Source organism: Mangifera indica, chromosome 5 (assembly GCF_011075055.1).
Source record: "Mangifera indica cultivar Alphonso chromosome 5, CATAS_Mindica_2.1, whole genome shotgun sequence".
Classification (NCBI taxonomy): domain Eukaryota; kingdom Viridiplantae; phylum Streptophyta; class Magnoliopsida; order Sapindales; family Anacardiaceae; genus Mangifera; species Mangifera indica.
The window spans coordinates 18,816,787-18,840,880 of record NC_058141.1 but is presented as its reverse complement, the minus strand read 5'-3'; the positions used below and the strand labels follow the sequence as shown (position 1 = coordinate 18,840,880).

At 34.8% G+C, this 24,094-nt stretch overlaps 4 protein-coding genes across 5 annotated transcripts; 2 read left to right on the top strand and 2 right to left on the bottom strand.

Annotated features, from left to right (window-relative positions):
- Positions 1-3,672: 3,672 nt before the first annotated feature.
- Positions 3,673-5,208, top strand: LOC123216492. The gene is made up of 2 exons (XM_044636905.1): positions 3,673-4,007; positions 4,111-5,208. Exons 1-2 carry the CDS (start codon positions 3,783-3,785, stop codon positions 4,570-4,572), a joined length of 687 nt encoding a protein of 228 aa, XP_044492840.1. The 5' UTR covers positions 3,673-3,782; the 3' UTR covers positions 4,573-5,208.
- Positions 5,064-9,540, top strand: LOC123216491 (mitochondrial carrier protein MTM1-like). Its single transcript, XM_044636904.1, has 10 exons — positions 5,064-5,468; positions 5,764-5,838; positions 6,180-6,299; positions 6,738-6,797; positions 6,966-7,136; positions 7,630-7,729; positions 7,919-8,010; positions 8,125-8,274; positions 8,758-8,816; positions 8,962-9,540. The coding sequence occupies exons 1-10, from the start codon at positions 5,214-5,216 to the stop codon at positions 9,110-9,112; spliced, it is 1,233 nt and encodes a 410-aa protein (XP_044492839.1). The 5' UTR covers positions 5,064-5,213; the 3' UTR covers positions 9,113-9,540.
- Positions 9,541-10,012: 472 nt separating this feature from the next.
- Positions 10,013-10,998, bottom strand: LOC123216493 (arabinogalactan protein 20). Its single transcript, XM_044636906.1, has 2 exons — positions 10,638-10,998; positions 10,013-10,234 (listed from the first exon to the last, which is right to left on the bottom strand). Exons 1-2 carry the CDS (start codon positions 10,759-10,761, stop codon positions 10,131-10,133), a joined length of 228 nt encoding a protein of 75 aa, XP_044492841.1. The 5' UTR covers positions 10,762-10,998; the 3' UTR covers positions 10,013-10,130.
- A 2,497-nt stretch (positions 10,999-13,495) lies between these two features.
- On the bottom strand, positions 13,496-18,851 carry LOC123216490 (tubulin gamma-1 chain). Of its 2 annotated transcripts, XM_044636903.1 has the most exons (12): positions 18,503-18,851; positions 17,512-17,712; positions 16,682-16,793; positions 16,012-16,412; positions 15,511-15,564; positions 15,336-15,440; positions 14,902-14,976; positions 14,756-14,800; positions 14,517-14,645; positions 14,109-14,213; positions 13,944-14,026; positions 13,496-13,807 (listed from the first exon to the last, which is right to left on the bottom strand). In XM_044636903.1, exons 1-11 carry the CDS (start codon positions 18,629-18,631, stop codon positions 13,958-13,960), a joined length of 1,425 nt encoding a protein of 474 aa, XP_044492838.1. In that variant the 5' UTR covers positions 18,632-18,851; the 3' UTR covers positions 13,496-13,807; positions 13,944-13,957. The 2 variants fall into 2 exon arrangements, with proteins under 2 accessions (XP_044492838.1, XP_044492837.1); XM_044636902.1 differs by having other exon boundaries at positions 13,496-14,026.
- Between the last annotated feature and the right edge of the window lie 5,243 nt (positions 18,852-24,094).

Here is a 24,094-nt window from a genome sequence, read left to right as displayed (position 1 = left end):
TATTTTAATTAGAATTAACGTAAAGTCTGGTTGAAGTTAATGGAGAGGTTAAAGTAAAAAATGTTTCAGAAACTGTCACATCGAAAAGACAAAAAAACAAAATCAGATCTTTGAAAATGATATTGTACAGGTTACAGCTATTCAACCCAATTAATGCCGTACATGTTTGTCTGACGTTCTCAACCTCAAGCCCTTCCGCCTGCTGCCAATTGCCTCCAGGCTCTAGTCCAGTCCACTTCTCTTCCTTAAGGTGCATTAATTGAAGTAGGGAAAATTTTGTCTCCCCACAACTTTTTTGGTCAACTTTCCTAAACAAATTTATAATTTATTTCAATAATATATATACGTATATATCCTATAATTTACTTTTATTTTAGCGGTATTTTTTTTTTTTTGAGATATCCGACGATAATATATTTTAATATATATTTTTTTACTACAATATCACTCAAAATAAAACAAGTTTTGATATTTAGATCAAAATTAAAAAATAAAATCATGATTTTTTGGAATTCGAAATGCACTTGCAAATGTATGATTTGTGTTTTGCAGGGCTTGTGGATGCATTTCTTTGCTTGCATTTAATATAAATTTATCACTTGCATTTAAAATTTGAATTATTAATTCCCTTGCATTCACATTTACTTGCACTCTTAATGGTAAATTTTAGATTGAATTATTAATTTTTGCAATATTTACTTGCATTTGATTGTGAAATTAATAGGCAAGCATGAGCATGCATATGTGTTTTATGTGAAAATGCATGACTTGCTCATAACGTTCTTCTCCGTCAACAACAACATAATCAGGTAAAATCCTGACAAATATACAATTAAATATGTCAAATAAATTATTATAATATAAAATCTGATATTTTACTATTATTACATTAATAATATTATACAAAATTAGGATCATTGGATGGAAGACAAAAATCAACTAAACCAACTGTCAAAATTGTAAAGAATCAATCATATGTTTAAATGAAAATGGAGTCGTCAGTAATGCATTTTTGATTTATTGTCTCCAACTTAAGTTTGTAAGGTTTGCATTTCCTTACAAATAAAAATATTATAGTTTTATTTAGATTTTCACATTAAAAGTAAAATAGATAAATCAAATATAATTTATTTAAAAAAATTAAAAAAATTGACCCAAGGAAAACTTAGGCTGAAAAATGTTTAAGCCAGTCACATCCCCAGGTTAATTACATAATAATGTGTTAAACGTGTAGAGTTATTAAATCTTTAACAACGTGGGACACGATACCAGCACTGTTGATATACGTACCAATAAATTCAAATTTAGAAAAAAGAAAAAAAAAAAAAAAGAGAAAGAAAAGGAAAGATAATACAAAGTGGAAAAATAAAGATGCAAAATCATGATATTATTCCAAAACATGCACAGGATTAAAAGACTGGCCAGTATCTTTTTGACCCTTGGAATAAAAATAATACAAATACTTCCGTCTGAATCTTATTGGCCTGGAACTATCAAGTTTTCAGCCGATAGAGGGCCTCGAATCTGAACGGTAATCATGAGAAAGTCAGCTTTAACAAAAAACTCTTATCAATGAATCTTACTGATTGAAGTTTGAACTTTAAATTTAAGAAATCCAAATTGAGAGATGCCTGCAAGGTCCATTTGCACTTACTGTTTATAAATCTCATGAGACCTAGAGCAATCTCTTGTGGGGTATATGGCTTTTCATTTGAAAGTATTTTTTAATATATATGGCTTGACGATGGGGTAAGCGAAATGAATGAAGTCTGTTTCTGAAATCTGAACCATTGGGTCCTCAGTTGTCCACCTTTGTGGCCTAAGAGACCAATATTCTACGCCTGCTTTGCCTGTAAATACGTTATGGGCAAAAAAACTATTCCACTGCCACGATGTCTTCTTTGAAATTTTAATTTATTTCACCCATAATAATTTATCTCTTCTTTTGGGTCCCTTATGTAGGGGTGGCTCTGTTCACCCATCAATACAAGTAGATTCGAATTAAATTCAATTTGAATAAATCTAAAACAAGTTAAATTCAAACAAATTTCAGTTTAAACTTGAACATACAAATTTAATATTTTTTAATTCGAGTTTCATAATGTTTAATTTGTCAAGTTCACGAGTTAAAAATGTTATTACAAAACGAAATTATTTTGACTATTATATATTAAAACAATATAGTTTTAATAACGAACTAATTAAAAGTTCAATTTGAACTCGAATTTAACTCTTTAAAATGAACCGAGCTTGACGAGTTTGAACTCAAACTCAATTTTATATAAATTGAATTAAGTTTAAAGTTGACTCGGTTTGAATCTAACATTACCCATCGGCTTGCCTTCCATAGCATGCTGATAATCTATAATGTTGTGAAGATGATCCACTTTACACACAAAGATGTTTGAAGAACCGACTTATAAGCCAAATTATAACTATTATATAATCATAATTACCTATTTTCAAAGGAATAAATATAAAAAGAAATTTTCATTTAGTTGATTATAAGAGAAAACAATTCTTTTTATTTCTACATTTGTTGCTGAAACAAAAAACTATGTTTTGTATAGGAGAACACTGAGCAAGCTAGACTCTCAGCAAACCTAAATTCAAATTTAATTTGGTTCAAATTTCCCTTTAATCTTATAGACAATAATTCCCATCAAATCCAATTGAGATACTTAATGGAGTGGTCTGTTAAATTGTTAATACCCCTGTAGGACCCCATAAAAGAAGTCTAAGCAGGAAGCAGAGAGGCATGGATTAAAATCCAAAGCAGTATTTCAAGCTTATCTGATTTGGTCATTATACATCATGACCCTATTGAGTGTGTGCAAATTCTCCACTTATCATCAATGTTTTTGGGTCTTTTGGCGACTCGAAGCGCCAAATTACAGTGCATACAATCATTAAGAAACAAGTAATGGGATGCTGACTGATTAATTAGCGATCAGGTGCATGTGTACACACGGTCAGATCTCATAGACCCAATAAAGATTAAAAAAAATGAATTAACCATGAAGATAAATCAGTTGGCCCAGCTTTTAATGTATGGTCCCATTGATCTGAAATGGAGCTTCTAGATTTGGCCCGTTAACAGTTTCTACCCACAAACGGGCTGGGTCCATAGTTTATGTTGCCTACACAGGAGATTAAATGGTCAAAGGCTTGCAATCACATGGGACCTAATGCTTTCAATATTCTGGAAAGATGAGTGTGAAAATTTTCATGCTACATAATGAGCCATGGTGATATTCTGCCATACCAAAATTTTATTTTGTTTGGTCTGAATTGAATGTATGCTATAATTACATAGCGTCACACTTGCACATACATGATACCCATGGAGATGATGATCACATAGGCATAGCATGAGGAAGCCTGATGGTTGGGACCATGGGGCATAAACTTGTCATCATGACATTCATGACATCCATGACATGCATGAATAATTTAATGTGATGACAATGACAGTGTGGGGCATCAACAGCCAAGTTTCGTAGTTCCAAACACAACTTCACTTCAAAGCAAATCTATATGGTAAAAGCAAACAAGAGAAAGAAAAAGATACAAAAATGATTTCCTTACACACCAGAAGCAGACCATAAAAGAATAAGAGGCCTACTTTTATTCCACATTGTCTCAACCTTTCCACCAATAGGAAAAAGAAAAGATTGGAGAAATCTGCAAAAGTACAGTAATGGTAAAGAATAAAGAGAAACAATATAATATAAACTTAAATCTACAATACTAGTGGGCTTTGATTGAGGACTGTGTTTTCAATGACAGAGGTAGATAAGAAGAGCATTAAGACTCTCATTGAGAAAGCAGAAACTTTGCATGATAAGCTCAGTGATGAAATCAAAAACTGTTTTAGTTTCTGCAGGGTTTGTTCAGAACATGGTCTCTACTGTGGTGTTGCAGAGACCCCATATGCAGAGAGGGAGAGATTGATTGCTATAAGAGATTTATTGAAGGAAGTTGAACACAAACTTACGTTTTTACAGGTAACAAGTTAATGACATTTTGCTTCCGAATTTTTATGGATTTGAATCCTGTAAAATAGCAATGTAGGTGATATTTTTCACAATACTGTTATGTGCTTTTCAGAGGTTGCAGTCTTGGCAGTCGATAGATAGGCAAGCAGCTCTCACACGTTTGGAAAATAGCAGATTATATCTCATGGAACAAGTAAAAGGACATCAAGGGAAAGAAACTGACGTGGTGAAAGAGCTTAATGTCTGTTTTGGCAACATAATAACTGCTTTCAGATGTAATTTCAAAGAAAACACAGAAGCTAATCCCGGTGTTCATAATGGCAAGGGAAGGATTTCAAGCCTATTCACGAGCTTCATTAAATTTTGTTTCAATCAATGGAGATGGCGAAAAGCTGTTGGAATTGCAGTCAAATTGTTAGCAGTTTCATCTTTAATCCAATTTCATCAGTCTAGGCAAAAGTGGTCACAGGGAAAAAATCATTTTTCTGTTGATTCAACAAACGTAAAAGAATTAAATAGCCCATTAATCATGATCTCCAAGAGGCCATCAGATGTTTTCTATGGTAGGGGATAATTTTCCTTTTTATCTGTTTCTTCCAATTTTTTTTTTTCACAGAAGTAGAAATTAGAGAAATATTCATAAAAATATGTGGGTTTATTTAGAGAATGCAAACATAAATTATAAGGTAGATCAAATTAGTATCGTATCGTATAATTTAATATACCAATGTATATTTCTTTTCATTTATATCATATTATGTTTAGTATATTGTAGCATACTAATCACCGTATATTAGTAATTTGCTTAACAAATTGGATTTGGTATTCGTCATGTGTTGAGGCCACAAACTAGGCCCAACTCAAGCCCAAACTAAATAAAGCATTTTTTTAAAATTTTAAATTTTAATTAGAGAACCAAAGTTTGCGTGCCATCTTTATTTCCACTATTGAAGGAGAGGGGCCACGTCATTACACGATTGGTTCATTGGCGGCCTAATTCCCACGCCACCAATCACTTATGCGCTCCTCGTTCCCTTCCCACGCAACGCAAATTAGAAACTCTTGGAATTATAAATTAAGCCGTGTCTATTTTGATATAACTGTCTTGTTTGCTTGTTCGTCAATTCAACCAAAGCCTCATTTGATATGTCAAATTAATAACCAAGCCAATGAAATTCTGTTTTGGATTCTTTTGATCTTGTGTTAAAGAGTGGAATGGTAGGGTCAAGGCAGGGCGTGCCAGTGCCTTCATGGATAAGTGCAGTAGCGGCAACGAGAGTTGATTTGGAGGGAAACGTTCCCTCTGTTTCCGAAAATATGTTTAAAGATGGTAAAGAAGAACCTCCACAATCACAACCTTCTAAAACCGTAAAAAATGATGTCAATTTGGGTTTTGGAGAGAGGGCTTTCTCTGCAGCTGGTGCTGCTATTGTCTCTGCCATTATAGTTAACCCTCTCGATGTTGCTAAGGTCTGTAATCCTTGTGTTTTTAATAAATATTATTTTGTCTCAATTTCATGAAATTAAATTTGTAGAAATTATTGTTAATAATTATCAATCATCACTTCTTTCTTCTTTCGTTTTTTGATTGAGAATAAGAGAAACTTCAAAGAATGGAATCCGTTTCCTAATTCTCTTTTGATTCTTACCGAGAATGAAAGAAAGGAATGCTGAAAGATTGAAGAAACAATTTGATTCTGTTAGCTTATTTGAAGTTTATGATGAGTTAAACGGATGTGATACATTTTTATTGGGTTGTCTACAGATAAGGTTGCAAGCACAGGCTGCTGGTGTACCTTACCAGGATTTAAGTTGTTCCCTGTGTTTTGAAAGTAATTTGGTATGTGAACTGCTTTTTTCTGATTCTTTTCTTAGTATCATATTATTGTGTGAAGTGTTGTGGGGGAAGAAATAGGCTAGAGATTAAAAAAAAAAAAAAAAAGTGAAACTCATGAAATAAGTTCAAATACATTCTCCAGTATCTGTACAAGTATAAATAGAGAACTCATAAATCATAAAAAGTAAGTTTCTAAATGATAAAATAGTAGTTTCACGCGATTAAATTTCCACTTTCTTGTTTCCTCCTGTTGTGTACCAATGCTTGAGGAGTTTTGGATGACGGTGTTGTTGATTCAAAGTTTAGATTACGTTTTACATGATCCTGTTAATTTTTTTATGTAGATGCTTCCAGATCTGAGAAATTCTCCATCATGCACACGAGTAGCTACTGGCAGTGAATCAGTTCCAGAATGTAGTAGATACAAAGGAACACTGGATGTCTTCTACAAAGTCACACGGCAGGTTGGTGGATACTGGACATGTGTATATAACTCATAGTTCTCTCAAAAAAGAATAGACTGATGTTCAAAATTGTTGTTTAAGTTCAAAAGTTTGCATAAGTAATACAACTGTCAATGGAATTTTCCCTTCGATACTCTGATCATGATCTGGTGTCAGGTTGTCAGTTTGCAAGTTCACTGATATGTATGGTAAAATCACTCAGTAGAACCTGGGGTTGGTGGAATGTCTTCTGGGCATTGCATGATCAAAACTGTTAATGCCATTGTGCTTTATTTACCTTGTGAATTCTTGTATGCCGGGGAGGGATTTTGTTGCATATAAACTGTGCCTCCTGCAATTGAATTGTGAGGTGCCACTATTTGGTAAATCGTATAGCATTTGTGTTTAGTATACATATAAACTTCTATGAAAGGCTTCACAGGTGGTAAATATGTGCAGGAAGGATTTGCTAGACTATGGAGAGGCACCAATGCAAGCTTAGCACTGGCAGTGCCAACGGTAAGTTGCTTGCTTGATATTTCCTCTTCTATCTCAAATGCTTTCTTCTAGTGTTCAATCCCCCTTCATTGTTTTGGCACAAGAAATTGTTTGGATTATTTATACTTAATGTTTTACCTTTTTTAAGGAACTTCCACTGAAGGTTATTTTTCTTTTAATACTGGTCAGGTGGGGATTTATCTCCCTTGTTATGACATTTTTTGTAAATCAATGGAAGATTTCGCAGCACAAAATGCTCCAACCTTGACACCATATGCCCCATTAGTTGCAGGTTCCATTGCACGATCATTAGCATGTGTTGCTTGTTACCCAGTTGAATTGGCAAGGACCCGCATGCAGGTATATTTGTTTATATTTTGTTTGCCCCCATTAATGTTTAGTTTAATTTTACCAATGACCATGAATTAATTGGTTGTTGCTGACTTATTTGCTTGATATTGATGGTTTATGCACTGTATGTATCACATTCTTGACTGTTGAGTTTATTGGATGATATCCCTGTGGGGTGGGGTGTACTATATGTATCTGAAAAATGAGTAGTATCTAATGTTTAGGGTTTTGTACTTTTAGTTTCCCTCTAATGGGGATCTACTTACTGTATAAAAGGAATTGAAATAATTATCTTCCCTTACTTTGTTGAGTCCATACCAATCCCGTAGAATGTCAGTCAAACTAGCACTGAGTGGTCGGCTATTTATATTGATTTTTTAGGCAATGTGCATGCTAATCAATGTTATAGAAGCTACCTCTTGTATACTTGTGGGGACATTTATTGTTTTAATGAGTTTGATCAAAGTTGTCTCTTTTGATTCACGCTTCGTTTAAATTCTAGGCATTTAAAGAAACTCAACACAGTGTGAAGCTTCCAGGAGTATGGAAGACACTAGTTGGGGTTGTGAACCCAGTTGGTAGCACAAATAACATTCAAAACTGTAAGTTGACTTTAGAATAGATATTTATAAGTACAATTTTGTGCATACTCTCCTCTCTCTCCTTTAACTTTGTGCTTTCATGCAATTAATTCATTGTGGCTGATAAGAGTTTGATGGATAATTCTGATTTGATTGGTCAGTTCAATATTGGACTTTTAATATTGTCATTGATGTAATCTTGTATAACAGTGCAAAACTATCGCATCTTGTGGACTGGTCTTGGAGCACAACTTGCTCGTGATGTTCCTTTCTCTGCAATTTGTTGGTCCACACTTGAGCCAGTGAGAATTTATTCTACTGTAACAGTTAAAAAGATGGATCTAACTGCAAATATGTTATTTTTGGGAAGATATCCAACTTGATAATGCTGCTTTGCTATTATCATCTCTGTGCAGATCAGGAGAAATATTCTTTCTCTGGTGGGTGATGAAGCGACAGCAACCAGTGTCGTGGGAGCAAATTTCACTGCTGGTTTTGTTGCAGGAACCCTTGCAGCTGCTGCTACATGTCCCCTGGATGTTGCAAAGACACGACGCCAAATAGAGGTTTTTTCTGTCCCCAAGCTCATTAATATGCATTTAACAAGCAGTTATTTGGAAATTAAATTTAATTGCAGGACTGTGAACATCAGTAGTGTCCTCCAGATGTTAAAACCAATGAGTCTGTTATTTGATTTCTCATGTCTTTGGAAATTAAATTTAATTGTTAGACTGTCAGCATCAGTAAAATCAAGAACTTGATTGAGACAATACTTTTTAGCGGGTATGTCTTTTGTGAATATATATAGAATCGTAGGAGTAAATTAATTTGTCAGCCTTGCTCTTGTTTCTTAGAGTTATATTTTCTCTTCAACCAAAAATGAGTTGCGGGGATCAGATTATTACAGGAGATAGCTATGAGAACCTTCTCTACATTCCAAAGTCCAAAAATGAAGGACAATCAAGGGCATCAAAATGAGCAGTTTGGCTTATTTCATGATTACTTGTTTGTTTTGGTTCTTAAAACGTAATTCGTTGTGCTTTCTGCAGAAGGATCCTACCAGGCAATTAAAAATGACTACAAGGCAGACATTGATGGAGATCTGGAGGTACGTCCATATGTGTTATTTCTCAGTTGTTATTATACATTTGGATTGATATTTGGTGCAACTGAAGTCAGTTGATTCTTTGGAGGTAATGGAAGGGCTGTATTTTTCCGGGGTATATGGGCTGACTGATTTGGGTTTGAAACAGGGATGGAAGAATGAAAGGACTATTTACAGGAATAGGTCCCCGTGTTGGTCGTGCGGGGCCATCTGTTGGGATAGTTGTTTCTTTCTATGAAGTTGTTAAGTATGCTTTAAGCCACAGACATCAACTGGAAGATCACAGAAACTTGCGTTGATAGTGCACCATTTATCAGTCGACGAATAATATTTCTATGAAAAAATGTGATTGATTAGTACGATAATTCATTTTTAGCGACGACTTTTACCGGAGGCAAAGATGGCGAAATTATTATGTTTCTGGGAGGCAAATCCTCTTCCTGGGGCCTGCAGAGTGTAAGTGACAGGACATAGCACAGTTCGATGCTGACTGACAGAAAGCTTCTTCGTTGAAATTACAAATAGAAAAAAGGAAATAAAGACTGCGACACATTTTCTTTTATAAAGCTAACTTCATCAAAGTTCCCGGACACGTTAATGTCACAAAATTTATTTTCATTACCATCATATCAGAAGATTCTTGATTGAATTTTCTTGTATACCTATAAACTCTTAAAGGCATGAATAATCTCCATTCAAATATCAGTTTTTCGTATTATTGATTTGATTTTCTTGTATACCAAAGTCATGAATAAGTTTCCACTCAAATTTCAGTTTGCCTCTTTTGTATTATTAACACCAAAGGTAGAGATAGCAATTTGACATCCCCTCCCTCCCCAAGGGAGAAAGATTTTTTGATAGAGATAAGTACGGATATGATTCAAATTCTTGCAATTAAGAACGGGCGGGGATGACCTCAACCTATCCCCTAGTCCTTAGTATATCATCTCTCTTAGTTTTGAATTTCTGGGGGATAAAAAAGGGGAATTTTTCCTACGGAATAGGGAAGAGAAGTCAGAGAGAAATTTTTTCTTGCTGGAGAGGATGAAAATTCCCAAGAGGACAGAGAACGGTTTCCTTAATGGAAAGGAGAATTAGGGCATTTGGCCCCTCTATACCCGTTCCCTAACTACAAGGCAATTTTATATGCACAATGTGAGTAATTGGAAGATACTGAATAGGCGGAGCAGAACTGAAAGTGCAAAAAGAAATAACAAGCAATAGCATTCAGCTAAATAATAAATACACAACCAAGGTAATTTAAATTATCCACATTGTCAGCCATTGATATAAACCACCTAGCTTTGACACAAAAATTTAAAAGAAGTTATAGGAAGATGCGTCTAGTGGATGGATGAGGTATGTAAGCACCAAAGCAACCAGCATAAGCACGTACGCAATGCCTTGATCGATAGAAGTCCCTGTACAACCACGATAATCCCGTTACATTCAAAAATGTCACACAGCAACGATTCTGACAAATTTAATAACTAGGGGATAATTTAGTTTCAGCAGAATGTTTTCACTCTTTCTAATAAACTATAACAATGCAGCTTTAAGGAAAGAAAAAAAGCTGAAAAAGTATTTGAACGACACTGAATCAGCATGACTAAAACAAGCATAAAATTTGCCGGAGACAGTCATCTGTGCGGCACAATAACAAGTAATAACAAAAAGAACTCTAGATCTATCTCTGAAAAGAAGGAGACTAGAAAACTCTAGATCTCTAGAAACAAGGAAACAAGGAAGAGCTGAAAGTAGAGAGAGAGAGAGAGAGAGAGAGAGAGAAAAAAAAGACAGATTGAAGGAGATGGGAAAGCATACCGTCACTTGTAGGGCTAGGTGCAGGGGCCGTTGATTGGCCGTCAACGGATGGCGAGATTATGGCGAAAACAATGGCCAACACAGCCAAGCAGCAGTAAAAGGCCCGAGACATAATAACTTCCATTGCTCTTCTCTCTCTCTCTCTCTCTCTCTATTCTAATCTAACGCTTGTTTCTCAGTGAAGTAATGTGAGTGAGAACAATGTGTAACAAATAGATAGAAGACAGATTTCGATTTGAGAGGAGGATGCAGAAGAGAAAGAAGAGAAAGTTGGTTTATAATAAAATCGGCAGTCCACACAGGGTATTATGGGTATAAAAAAATGAAACCAGGTCCACATTGATATCTTGTTATTGAGGTTTACGACTGTCGATTACAAGGCCATGTGACTCTACCATATTCGCCTTGGTACAGACTGTCAATTAAGTTGTCCCCCAATTCATTCTTCTACGGTTCTACCCCACCCTTCCCTTCAATTATAACCGATTTAAGGCCTGCCTAATTTTCCAATATATTTTTGTGGATTAGGTATTCCTATCAATTTTGATCCTGGTCTTCAATTTCAAATTTCATTTCACTTAAACGTTTTATAATTCAAATTTCAAACTGCAATGAATGGAGAATCAATATATAATTGCGAAGAAATGTTATTTAAGAATTACCTACAGGACCTGAGTCAATGGCAAGACATTTTAACCTATAATATAAGGGGGAAGGTATTTTCCTACTCTTTATTAAGTGCAAAATGGTATTAAAATAATTTGCTATGTTTAGTTTAACCGAATATTTTGATGTAATGATGTGTGATGCTCAATTTTTTGTCTTTTTTAATTGGGATAATCAAAGTTGATTTCCATGGTGTAATTTCATGATAGAAAAAATAGGGGATAACCATTGCTTGTAATCATAGCACTCCAAATTCAACGAGAATCGCACCATTTCGATGCAACTCCAAAGAATCACATAATCCCAAATATAATTTAATCCAAATTAATTTAACCAATTCACCGATAATATTCATTATCAATGATTGTTTTAAATTTACTGTTTATATATAATTATTAACCCTAAATTTAATATAAACCAAGGATTAAAATATATCTAATAAAGTAATTAGGGAGATTTCATTTTACAGTCAATCTATCATAAATTTTAATGAATTTCACAAGACATAATCCACCCAAAGGTGGGAGAATATACTTTTTAAAGTTTAAGGGCTGGAAAGTGTTGTTCTGGCAAAAAGAAAAATAGAAAATAATTGTTCTTCCTATAATTTATAATTTCTGTCCTAGCTGGCACCAGATGTAAGACGTTTGGGCAACAACCAAATAAGCACATTCACTAATAATGATAATAATAATATATTCAATAATAATATGCTCCGACGACGAATTCAAAGAAAATGAAGAGTGGAAAACTTATCCAAGTCCAAAAAAGAAACGTAACTTAAGGAGAAGAATTTTATTAGCTGGCATTTCTTCTATTTTAGCAAGTGTTAGTATTACTCATTTACTAGGCCAACCTCCACACATTCCCAGTTAGTAATAAAATCTTGAACCCAGCGAGGTCATATTAATACTATTAAACACTAGAAAAACTCTTTTAACGCCTAGAAACAATATACTTTGCTCAAAACCAGGCCATTTTGGGCAATCTATTCTAGCATACAAGACGGATGATGAATACATTTCAATCAGTCACATGTTCTTTTAAATATGTGGAAGACATTGAAAAGGGGGCCGAGGTTTAATAATTTTTGAAAGAATGCATTCAAGAAACATAACATGTGAAACTTACCATTTTTATCAGGACAGGTTTACAATTGTACACGTCAATGTGAAAAAAGAAAAAAGCCATGGAAAGACCAGCTTAGCGATTAAACAATATATTTAGAAGCATCATATTATGATATAATATCAGAGAAGAAAACAAGCCTTAGTAGACTTGGGGTTAGACCATAGTCAACACAATCAAAGTGAGGTTATAAAACATGGGATACAATGTACCAATTCGCATGCTCTGTTGAATAGTTAAATAAACTAGGCCACATGGGGGAGTAACATGACATTTTTCCTAGACAAATTTCAACAGAAAAACTTTCACAAATTAAAGTAATGCAAAACTAAAGATGAACTAACAAAAACAATATATACCTGCCTCATACCTCAGAGGCCTACGTCTGAAATCTGAAAGTCTGATTGCAGTTATGTTGCATGGATACAGTGAGATTCTGCACTGCTAGTCTCAGGTATAAATCAACATTAGAAATATTTTTAAAAAACACCCAACATCGCAGCAGCATTTGAATCATTCTATGTTTGAACAGTAATAACTCAAAAACAAATGCACCCAACTTTAATTACAGTCCTCCTTCAAATGCTTTCAGCACCAGTCTACATCCTGTGGAGTAAATCATGAGGTACTTAACTCTCTGACTGCAAAGTAAAAGGAAGCTTCCACAATTATATCAGATGAACTACAGTGCAAACCACTTTAGAAACAGATTTGTGATGGCAACTGAAAGTCCTTTTCAGCAGACAATAGCATAAATGTTATACTTTGATTGGTTATGTAATATTACATGAAGGAGGGAATTCACAAGCAGCTCCAGTTCAAGAGCTTCAAGTAAATCAAAGAAAAGCACTACAAAAGGACCTCAGTGGTGTTACTGTAACCCATAGATAAATTTAGAAGCACCAAAGATGCAGGTATATAGCTTTCTACTTATACACTTGAAGGTGAAAAAAACTGAATCCCATATCATTATAGACATCGGTATAAATATTTAGATTGCCAGATATTGATCAACTTGCAGACTATATGACCATTTCACATTGCAATCCATTAAAGAAAACATAGTAACAAGAGCATTAAGTGGATAATTTTTTATTCATTTTTGGTTTACTGCCTGCCATTCATTGGACAGCTTGAAACGGAACATAGGTCTTGAATTTTATTTTTAGTCCTTGAAAATCCATGGTTAAGGAAACAAAAATTTTGGGCATTATGAGAACTGATTTCAGATTACAGAACCACTGGGGAGAACCATAACAAGATCTCACATGAACGCCAAGGAGAAAACATACAACTTCCAGAAGAAATCACTGCTCAAGCATCTAAAAAATTTCCCCCATTAAGGCCCATTGGAATGCAACTATATGCTTCAAAGACTGTTCATATCAACAATTTACAAACACATCAAAACAATCTATATGATCCTATAAATTCATATTAAAGAACTACTTTTACTACAATAAAGGAATACTGATAAGCCCACAGAAACTTTCAAGGAAAATACAACTCTACCTTCCTTGGTTTGTTCACACTGCTAATTTAGGATCCACAGTTCCAGTAGCATTGCCTTCTCCTGTCAGAACATGGTCAGGATCCTGCATAGATCATAGAGTCATAAGTAAGGTTCAAAATGAACTAAGGATGTAAAAAAAAAAAATCAACCCACGCTAAACTTACCTCCATTCCCCATTTGATATAATCTGGGGACTCACAAGCCTTGTATTCATCAACTAAGCTCTCAATTATATCTCTTGATTCATCAAACTCTGAAAGATCATTGTCCTGTCCATGTTTTCTACTTCATCAAAATAATGTGCAAGTGCATTTAAGAAATTTATAAGGCTAGACAGCCCAAGGAGACATTTTATTTAACATGGTTCTACAGTAAAAAGGCATTATCAAGAATGGTAAAATATAATATATCAAATCATAAAAGATGTTTTATTCATAATCAATTAAGTTCTTAACAGAAAGCATAACTGCAGAAGTAAAGTTGAAACAGCAGTGTTAGTGATACTTGCAGTACCCACAAATTACAGAATAAAGTAGATAATGACAATAACAGTCATGAGGAAGGCAACTTACAGCAAACATCGGAAACTTCCGGTAGTTGTCAAGAAAGGCTTGCTTTTTTCTCAACTTCTCATATTGACTCAGGCATTTACTGAAGAGATGCCTGATACTAGTATGGCTTGCTAGCATGAGACCACTAACCTAAGAAATGTAACATATAAAGTTCCAGTAAGAAAAGTTTGATATCCTTTGTCTATATACCATGAACAGATAAAATATGAAAATCTTAGTGATAAGGTATGAAGTCCTACCCGATGGGCAGTTTGAACATATGGAGACTTTCTAGAGAGAGCAACCTAGAAAGAGATGCCCAAATAAGGAAGGATAAATCAAACCCACTATTAAAATAAAAAAGGGACTGCATACCAAAACAAATAGCTATGTCAATGAGAAAAACCTGAATACTTGCAGGGCCCCACTCGATAAAATTGACAAGCTTTCTTTCACGAATCCTCTGCAAACTTTCATGTACCTGAAAAAAGAGTAGGCAATTGCAACCAATCAAGAGTAATCTAACGTTTAACATAAGCTTCCATTGAACATAACTAAACTGAATTTTAGTTATTTAAGTATAGTGTGACAAGTAAGCCGTGAACTTGAGTTTCATGAAAGTGCACCAATACCAATATAAATTATCTGATACCCAATGAGTCACGCCACTGACATAGTTGGCTTCACATACAACTACAGAAAATATTTCAATTCAGGTGTATGACTTACAAGAAATATATAACTAAAACCAACAAAGAGCATACATTTTATAATCCTGAACCATAAACTGCCATAAAGCTAAGTCACAGAGACTTCGTGAACTTTTTACAGATATTTTACCTGAGTAGGGTCAACTTCTCCTTGAATAATATTCAATATTGAAATGTACTTTGCCTGACTGGCTTCTTTTGTTCGAGCATAAGAAGAAACCATAATATTTTTTGTCTGGAAAAAGAAGAGTCAGAAGAATGCCTAACTGTACTCCATTGAATTAACTGTAACCAAAGCTTCTCACCTGCAGAAGTCTTCTCATAACATCTAGTACAGTAGTTTTACGGATCACATTAGCCTGCCATGAAGAGATATACTCATATCAAAACTGAAGCAAAAGTTCCTCCCTTTTTAAAAGTGAAAATAGCCAAACATAAACTTCTAAAGATCATGAGGCACCAAAATGAAAAATATAATATGAATCAAACCTATATGTATATTACAAGAATTCTTAATATACTTCAAGACCTCACCTGATAATTAACCATCAGGATTCATAATGAAACTACATATAATAAGAACACAGACATATATAGGACTTTTCTGCTTCCAATTTGTAAACTTAAACAATGTTAACTTCAACTTGCATGAAAAAAGAATGTCAGAGACTCCAGTTATATTCTGAATGCAAAACTAAGTGGCTTACTGAAACTTTTCTATACTCCACTAATATTACTATATGATTTAGAATATAGTTTTCAGTAGAGACAGCATGGAACTGAACAGCAATAAGTTTGAAAATTACCTGACGCTCCACAGTGAGTGGTGTGTATCCTGTCATAAGAAAATGACATCTTGGTGTTGGAATTAAAGAGGCGAGAAGGCCAACCAAGTCATTGTTCATGTATCCCGGATAGCGCAAAGTGGTTGTACTTGCAGACATTACAGTAGAAACTAAAGAATTAGTTTGAGCGAATGTGGGATTTTGTAGATGTAGGCGCTCCACAGCAATTCTATTCAGTGCAGTATTGTCAAGAACAACAACACAATCAGCATTTAGTGTTAGTCGCTTCAATGTCAACAGTGAGTTATAGGGCTGGACCACCACATCACTTGTCTCCATCTGGTTGGGAAACACACTGTATGTCTGAACCAGTTTTTTACTATAACGATCATTTAGAGTCTCCAACAAATATGAACCCATACCTTGAACATATAAGAATAAAGTACTAATGTCATAATGTAGACAGCAATTTCTATGCAGTCATCAAAGCAGATACTAGGACATCCAAAGTTGTAAGTATTGAGCTGCATTGTTCATCTATTTTTAACCTTTATTGTGCTTACCAACAATCATTTCAGTTCATCTGTTGGTTTCAACAATTTCTTATAAATTCAGCATTTAAGAAATGCATACAAAAACTAGCCAAAGTTTTAAATTTTAGTATACAAGAGACTGTGAGAAGTAAGGAAACCTGAGCCTGTTCCTCCAGCAATTGAATGGCATAGAACAAATCCCTCAAGACTATCACTTCCATCAGCTTCTCTATCAATCATGTCCATTATATCCTCTTCAACCCCTTTCCCCTGATCAGATAGTAATTAACTGAAGACAGATTAAATACTGCCTGAAAATTTGAGAGATTTCTGATAAAGTACTGCTCACTAGGTACAATCGGGGAAAAAGATAGTCTTAATGTGCCATACAGGAATAAATTATGCACTGACCACTCAACTATGGAAACGATTGGTCTGATTGGATGAAGCATCAAGAGTTACTTACCACAATCATCATGATATAAGATGGCAGCTTAGTAATGTTTCTTAACAGTAGCTCATTATGTTAGCACGAAATGGGTTGCAAAAATCAATTATAGCTGGTGCACTTAAAGCCACTAGTTTATCTACTTGAACTGTCTCTAATGCATCACATTATGGCTGTGAACATGCCGACTGTCTGAAAACTTCTGGCAAGCATCAATAAGTAAAAGGAAATCCATCCATGAGCTAAGCTAAGATAACTTCCATGAAACTTAAAAAAAAAAAAAATCCCATCAAAGCACATGCAAAAGAATTAAATGTCCCCATTTATGTCAATGTAAAACAAAAACGTATTGAAAATGATTTATGAGCGGAATCAGATTAATTTTAAGTAAGCAATGTTAATCTGTATTTCTAAAGAAAGCATTTGCAGTTCCTTCATTGATGATTTTGAGCCATGTAACATATACAGGAATAGAAGACGCAACACAAAAGCTAAAATAAAAGTTGAAATACTGAGGTCTGGGAATATTGAGTAGCAAACCTGATGATATCCGCTGGCCCAATTGTTTCCAGCACCTCCACCATGATCTGAAACAAAGACGTTCTCATGATTGTATAGATTTCTATATTCACTGTTTTGAATTCCATTGATCACTCTGGGTTCCAGATCTATTAATAAGGCTCGAGGTATGTAATGCTGATCATCAGCTTGATAGAAAAAGACATCTTTCCTGTCACCTCCCTGGAGCACCCATAATGATCAAATAACTATAAAAGCCCTGTGTTTGTCAAGATTATAGTACAAATAATAAATACTGACAATGTATTAGTTATAACTGAATATAATAAGGTTGCTACACCTGTGACATGGACAAACTAAATTTTGTATGACTTACAGTTATATGGATCAACAATTTTCACTAAATGATAAAACAAAATTATCTGTTATAACTCCTAATCCTATAGTAGTTTCAAGAAAACCCAACTCTCAACTTCGTATGAGCATAACAACCAGCCAGAATTAAGTATTGATACCCAAAACAAGGAGTTGAGTACCCCCCGAATCACTTTCAAATGTTATCATATTATATGAAAATCAACATCCTTCTCTAATTAATAAAACAATCTTCGAACTCACCCAAAAGAGAAAAATTCAAGCAGTCATTTATAAAAGAAAACCCTCAAAATCATTACCCTTAAGGAAAAACTTTTATAAGGACAATTATAACACGTTTATCAGGACAAACACAACGGAACCATCAATCACTTACATTCTAGCAGAAACTTAGTCAGAATGAGTATAATCATATTTGCACATAGTATCACCAAACAAAACAAATCACCAAAAGAAGATTTCATCAGATGGTGACGCTACCATAAAAAAAAATGAAAAGGAAAAACTGAAAAATAGATCATAAATCTTCAAAACCCACGGCGCGTTGTTAGGGGGAGTTGTAATTTGACGATGTTTTTTTTATAAGTCAACATATGTTGAAACGATGCTAAAATTGATTGAAAAGAAAGTGGAAGACCTGAGTAGCGAAGTCCTCAAGAATGCCTTCTTTGCTGATGCCGTGCTCGAGGCATAGTTGTTTCCAGAATTCCATCCCGATCTGGTTCCCGCATTGTCCCACTTGGAGAGTGATAATTTCTCTAGGCATTTTCTCTTTTTCTTTTCTTTTCACCTAAGTCCGACGAAAATTAGGGTTAGGATCAATGTTGAAAAAAATGAGAGTGAATTATCTGCTTCCCCTCCCGCTGTGGCGCGGAGGCGGAGGTTTTTTCAAAAATAAAAGAGAGGGAGAAAGTAAAGATGGGTGGAGTGGAGAATCCCGGAATTTATGCCTAGAGTGAGAATTCACCAGTTTGTTTGAGCCAACTCAAATGTTGCTTGTTGGTTTATGCTAAGATGCGCCACTTCTTTTTTAACTTTTAAGTAATTAAATAAAAATAAAATGAATGTGCCCCTATTTTGCCTTTCTTGTTTACTACTAAAACTAAGTCAAGTTAGAGTTTTAACCATTTAGCTCTAATTCAGTTAATTTATTTTTATCGACATAAAATTTTAATTAAGTATTATAAATTTGAATTTAAACTGACTCACGTTAGAATTTGGTTCAATTTAGTCCACCCTTATTTATTATAACATGGTGGAGCTCTATGCTAACGTGCGCCATAGTTACACTCATTTATTGACTTTAACACTGACCTGGGCATTTGTGGCGCCTTCATTTTTTTGGTAACACTCGGCCCATTGAAGCTGTATTTGTGTAATGTATAAAAATTGTATTAAAAATGTATAACATAATGAAAAAAAAATTGAATTAATTAATTTCTTTTTTTTCCCATATATATATATATATATATAAGGGAAATTAAAATAAAGACCCTTTTTATTGGGGTAATAAAAAATTTACCCTAAATTTTGGGGTTAAAACAAAAATACCTTTAAATTAAAGTATTTAAACGAAAATGTTTCAAATATCCCTTTAAATATCAAAACTACCATTTTAATTTAAATTATTATTTTATTTAAGGGTAATAAACAAATTTAAAACCCCACTAAATCGACTATCCTTTAAGTCCAGGAAGTATCCGAAACAAGTACATCGAAACATTTGTAATTGCCTCTCTGTTAATAATTTTTTGATCACGACTCTCATATCTCTATATCCACGTGTAGTAACTTGAGCCTTGAAGTATTTTTCGAGAGGAAATCGCAATTCATTTATGCTTTTGTCCTTTTTTCTCTTTTGTACAGCTCCCTGTATAAAAATTAAATTACAATTATATTAAATTTATATAAATTTTAGGGAATAAATTATTCAATTCTATACATAGAGGCCTTATTCAAAAAAACAGATATCAAATTCGAATTCTACACGATAAAAAACCTTAAGATAAATAAATTCAATTTGATCCATATGAAAAATATCAAAAAAACCCTAAAATTTAATATAATCGCATTTTGCCCCCTAATTCCAACCATAGAAAACACATGCTGGATAACTCTGGAAAACCGCAATTTGTCCCCACCACGTGAATTCGCGCATCAACTGTACAAATTCGAGGCGTTGACCTCAATTATGCAAGTCCACAAAGTTTTCTAATTTTTATTATGCCCCACCACACGATGAAAACGCGCGGTTTCACCCCCCCAACCACATGATTACTGTAGTCCAATAAAGTTTGAAAAGTGCAAAAAACAACCCCGTCTTCAACAATTCTCACCACACAAATTCGTGTGGTCACTGCGCCATTCGCGTGGTGACCATCGAATTCGTGTGGCCACATTTCACCCTCCAAACTTCGTTTTTCAAACTCCATTTCAACAATAATCAAATCTACATCTAATATAACATAAAAGCCCTAAAAATATTCATCCAAATCACAAAGAAATAAATCATTTTCGTCAATCATAATAAATCGAAACCCTAACGCTAAACTGGGTAATTTCACATCAAATCGCTCAAATCATCAACCAAAATGCATAAAGAGATGACAAGGTTTGTTTTACTAACCTTTTTATCCATCTTCGTTGTCGGAAACGTCGCAAAAATCGTCGGAGAAAATCAATGTTGCCGAGTGCGCGAAACGCAAATTTGAAAATTCTGTTTTCGTGTGTTTGGCCGAATGCGCGTGGTTAATGCCCGTTTCATCTCTGAGGGGCATTTTTGTTTAACAGTGAAATCCAGGGGTATTTACGTTTTTGTGCCTTAGTTTTGGGGTAATTTAATTTCCCTATATATAACTCTCTTCACCCACCCTCCCGGTTCCTCAGATGCTCGTCCTGAAAAAGAATGTTATTCTAAGCCGTTTAGGTCAAATGAAAGTCCCAGCGATAAGTTTCCTCTTTTGAAAGATTGAAAGGCCATGTTGTTCAGCCTGACGATCAAGCTGCCATTCGGGCATCTATAAGTTGGTGATGGTGCGGCTTTTATTGGAGTTGGCATGCTGACGGCGCCCAATTGGCCTGCCTTATTGGTACAGAGATGCCGCCCAATTGGCTTGCCTTATTGGTACAGAGGTGCCGCCCAATTGGCTTGCCTTATTGGTACAGAGATGCCGTTCAACTGGCCTGCCTTTCGGGTACAGAGGTGGCCTAGAGTTTGCCACTGACGCTATTCCCTCAATTCCCATCTTTTTCAACTCTTCAATTTAAGTCGCCTGGTGGCCTTTTTATTGTGGTTTCAGTATGATACAGAGATAGCTGGACAACCAGTGTTGAACTTCCACTAGAAAACCAAATTTAACATAAAACTTAAGTTGATTAAAACATTTATTTGGTTCGGTGCTTACCTTGCCAAATCTTAAAGTCTTAATTATATATAAATCTTAATTGTTGTAATTATTTGTAAGTATAATTGTTCTACATTCCAGCTTTATGTGTCGGTAACTATTCGGCAATTTGCAAAGAAAAACTTCTGCAAACTGCAAATTGATCACACAATGATTACCCAACATACAGCACCTAGAAAATGCCCAGAACAATAGAGTTTATACCAGAAAACATGATTTTGAAGAAGAAAGTAAGTAAAATTGCTACATGCTTTGGAAATGGCTATTTAGGCCTGAAGTCAAAATTAAAGGTAAAAACAAAACAATACCAGAAAACAGAATAATCTAGCATTAATATTCAACAACCTTATGATTACATGAGAAGAAAACAAGCTTAGTTAGGCCAGAGGAAAGCTCCCATGGCAAACTTTCTCTTGTGTTCAACATTTCCAGTGACTGGCAAGCCATATTCTTTAAGCAAACAATCAAGCCTCCACTCTGGCATGGACTCGTAATCAGCTCTGGTGAATCTTGGGTAGTGCAATGGCATCTGAAAGTGGCCGCACCTCTCCCTCGAGTGCTGCCCATTTGGCCCCCCACCCATGTTTAGTGATGGCCTAGCCACTGAATCCATTCCCCCTCTACTCATCTCTCTCTGTCCCTATTGACTCTTGGGCTAATTCTATGGTTTGTTTCAATTGCCTGGTAGCCTTTTTATAGAGGTTTCAATGAGAGAGAGAGAATGTGTGGAACACACTGGCCAAGCATTGTCGAGGCAATGCAATATGGCAATTTGCAACTTATTATTTACTACTGAGAAAACAATGCATAATTATTATAAGATGATACATGGCTGTCAAGAAATTAATTGTAAAGAAGTCCTTCTCTTATTTCAATTAGTGAAAATGACCTTAAATGAAGGAAAAATTCAAAGCCCATTAATTGCTTAAGATCAACGAACAGAATAGAAACCGGTGTCTGTTGGGCAAATTAATTTCAAGCTAGCAAATATAGCTTTTAAGCAAGGACAACTCAAGTCTCAGAACTATACGTATGTTGTTCCAAAACAAGGATTTATTGAAACAAGTAAAGCAAATTCAGTGAAAATGGTTTATTACGTTCACCAATATGTTGTGTCCACCGATAATTGGTGTACAGCCATTAAAGCTTACCACAAGCTACAAGATAATGAGAATCCGTCAGTTTCTTTCTGTGTGTTTTCCCCTTTAGACTATTGCAACCCAATTCTGATTCATGAATCTCTATAAGATTTTAACTGTTATTGTCTCACAACTTCTCCAACCAAACGCTCTTCGTGAGTTAGGCCCACTAGAAGCTTCCCCTTCACTGTAATGATTCTGCTGCCAGAGAAAGGATATTTCAATCCCTGCAAATCATGCCTCACATCACATCCATGGTAATTGAATTGCCATTGTGTTGGTGAGGGAAAGCAATGGCTAACCTTCAGTTTGACCTTGCTTTTATTCCTCGAGTGTTTCTTGTCCACAAGTTCATTCCTTTAAATGAAGAATCAGAAATTGCCTGCTGTTGCCCCCATATCAAAGGGCATATAATAGTGCAGGACAGTGAGGACACTGTCCATTGTGGTAGTTGTTGCATCATTAACACGGCACTTGAAATGACTGGTTATGAAAATACTAAAAGAAAGTTGAGTTGTATAACACCACATGAATCTGAGATTCAGCCCTCTATTGTTCAAAGAGCCTGGTAGGGTGTAAGGAAAGAAAAGTTTGCATAGAATGACCTGAAAGAAATATAGACCACTTATAATGGCTTCATTGGCTGTAGTTGTCGATGGGTACTTGAATTAAATGGCGACAATAGGCAAAAGAAGCTAGAGAAATATTTAACGACAGCGTTTCATCATAATGCCCATGGTCTCAAGGTTGTACGCCAGCTGTGTGTTCTTTCTTTTAACATTAAATGTATAACCAAAACAAATAGCCTTAAAAAATAAACAAGAGGGCAAGGTTTGCTTCAGATTCAGATACTTTCTTTTCAAAAACTTAACCTCTTTTAAAACAAACGACGAACCACAGAGGTGATCGGCAAGCCTTGTTTTGGTTCAGTAATTTGTGTATTTTCTGGATCTGGGTCCTTGTTTTGGGTAGGATCCCATTTTGATTCCTGAAAAGCAGAAGAACTACATAGGAAACAAACAATTAACTTTTTTTTTTCCCCCAATTCTACTTCCCATTTGGCTATTTTCAGTGGTAAGTTAATCACAATGCATGTTTGTGATTTTTCACTCAATTGACTGGTAAAAAGTAAAAACATTACTTGAGACATTGAATTTCAGATATACAGGGTTTGATCTAGAAATCCTAGTTAATTCTAGGGACCATCAGGTTAAGAAGTGTGAGAGAACCAATAGCACTTCTGAAAACCCAACAAAGATATATGTCAAATACGTTATTTTAACCCCCTTACATTTCATTGTCTACTCATAACTCTTTGCTGCTCTATATGCTTGATCTCTATGCAGACTATGGATCCTTGTTAGGATCATTCTATAAAGTTTCACTAGAGGTGAATGATATGACTTGTGAGTTTGGTTTGTTGAGTTTCTATTGAGCTTACATGGTGCTGAAAATTAATCAAACTTTACCCATAAACAAGCAAATAAGAGCTGGATTCAATAGTACTACAAGATATTGTTTTTGTTTCAAAATCTCGACCTACAATGGAAAGCATTTCTCAAAGATTTCTCGCACGTACGTTGCCAAGTCAAAAACATTTTCCAAGTTATGTTTGATGCATTTAGTTGATGATTCTTTACTATTATAGGATTTCGTTTTGTCTCTCAACATCCTTTTTTAAGGATT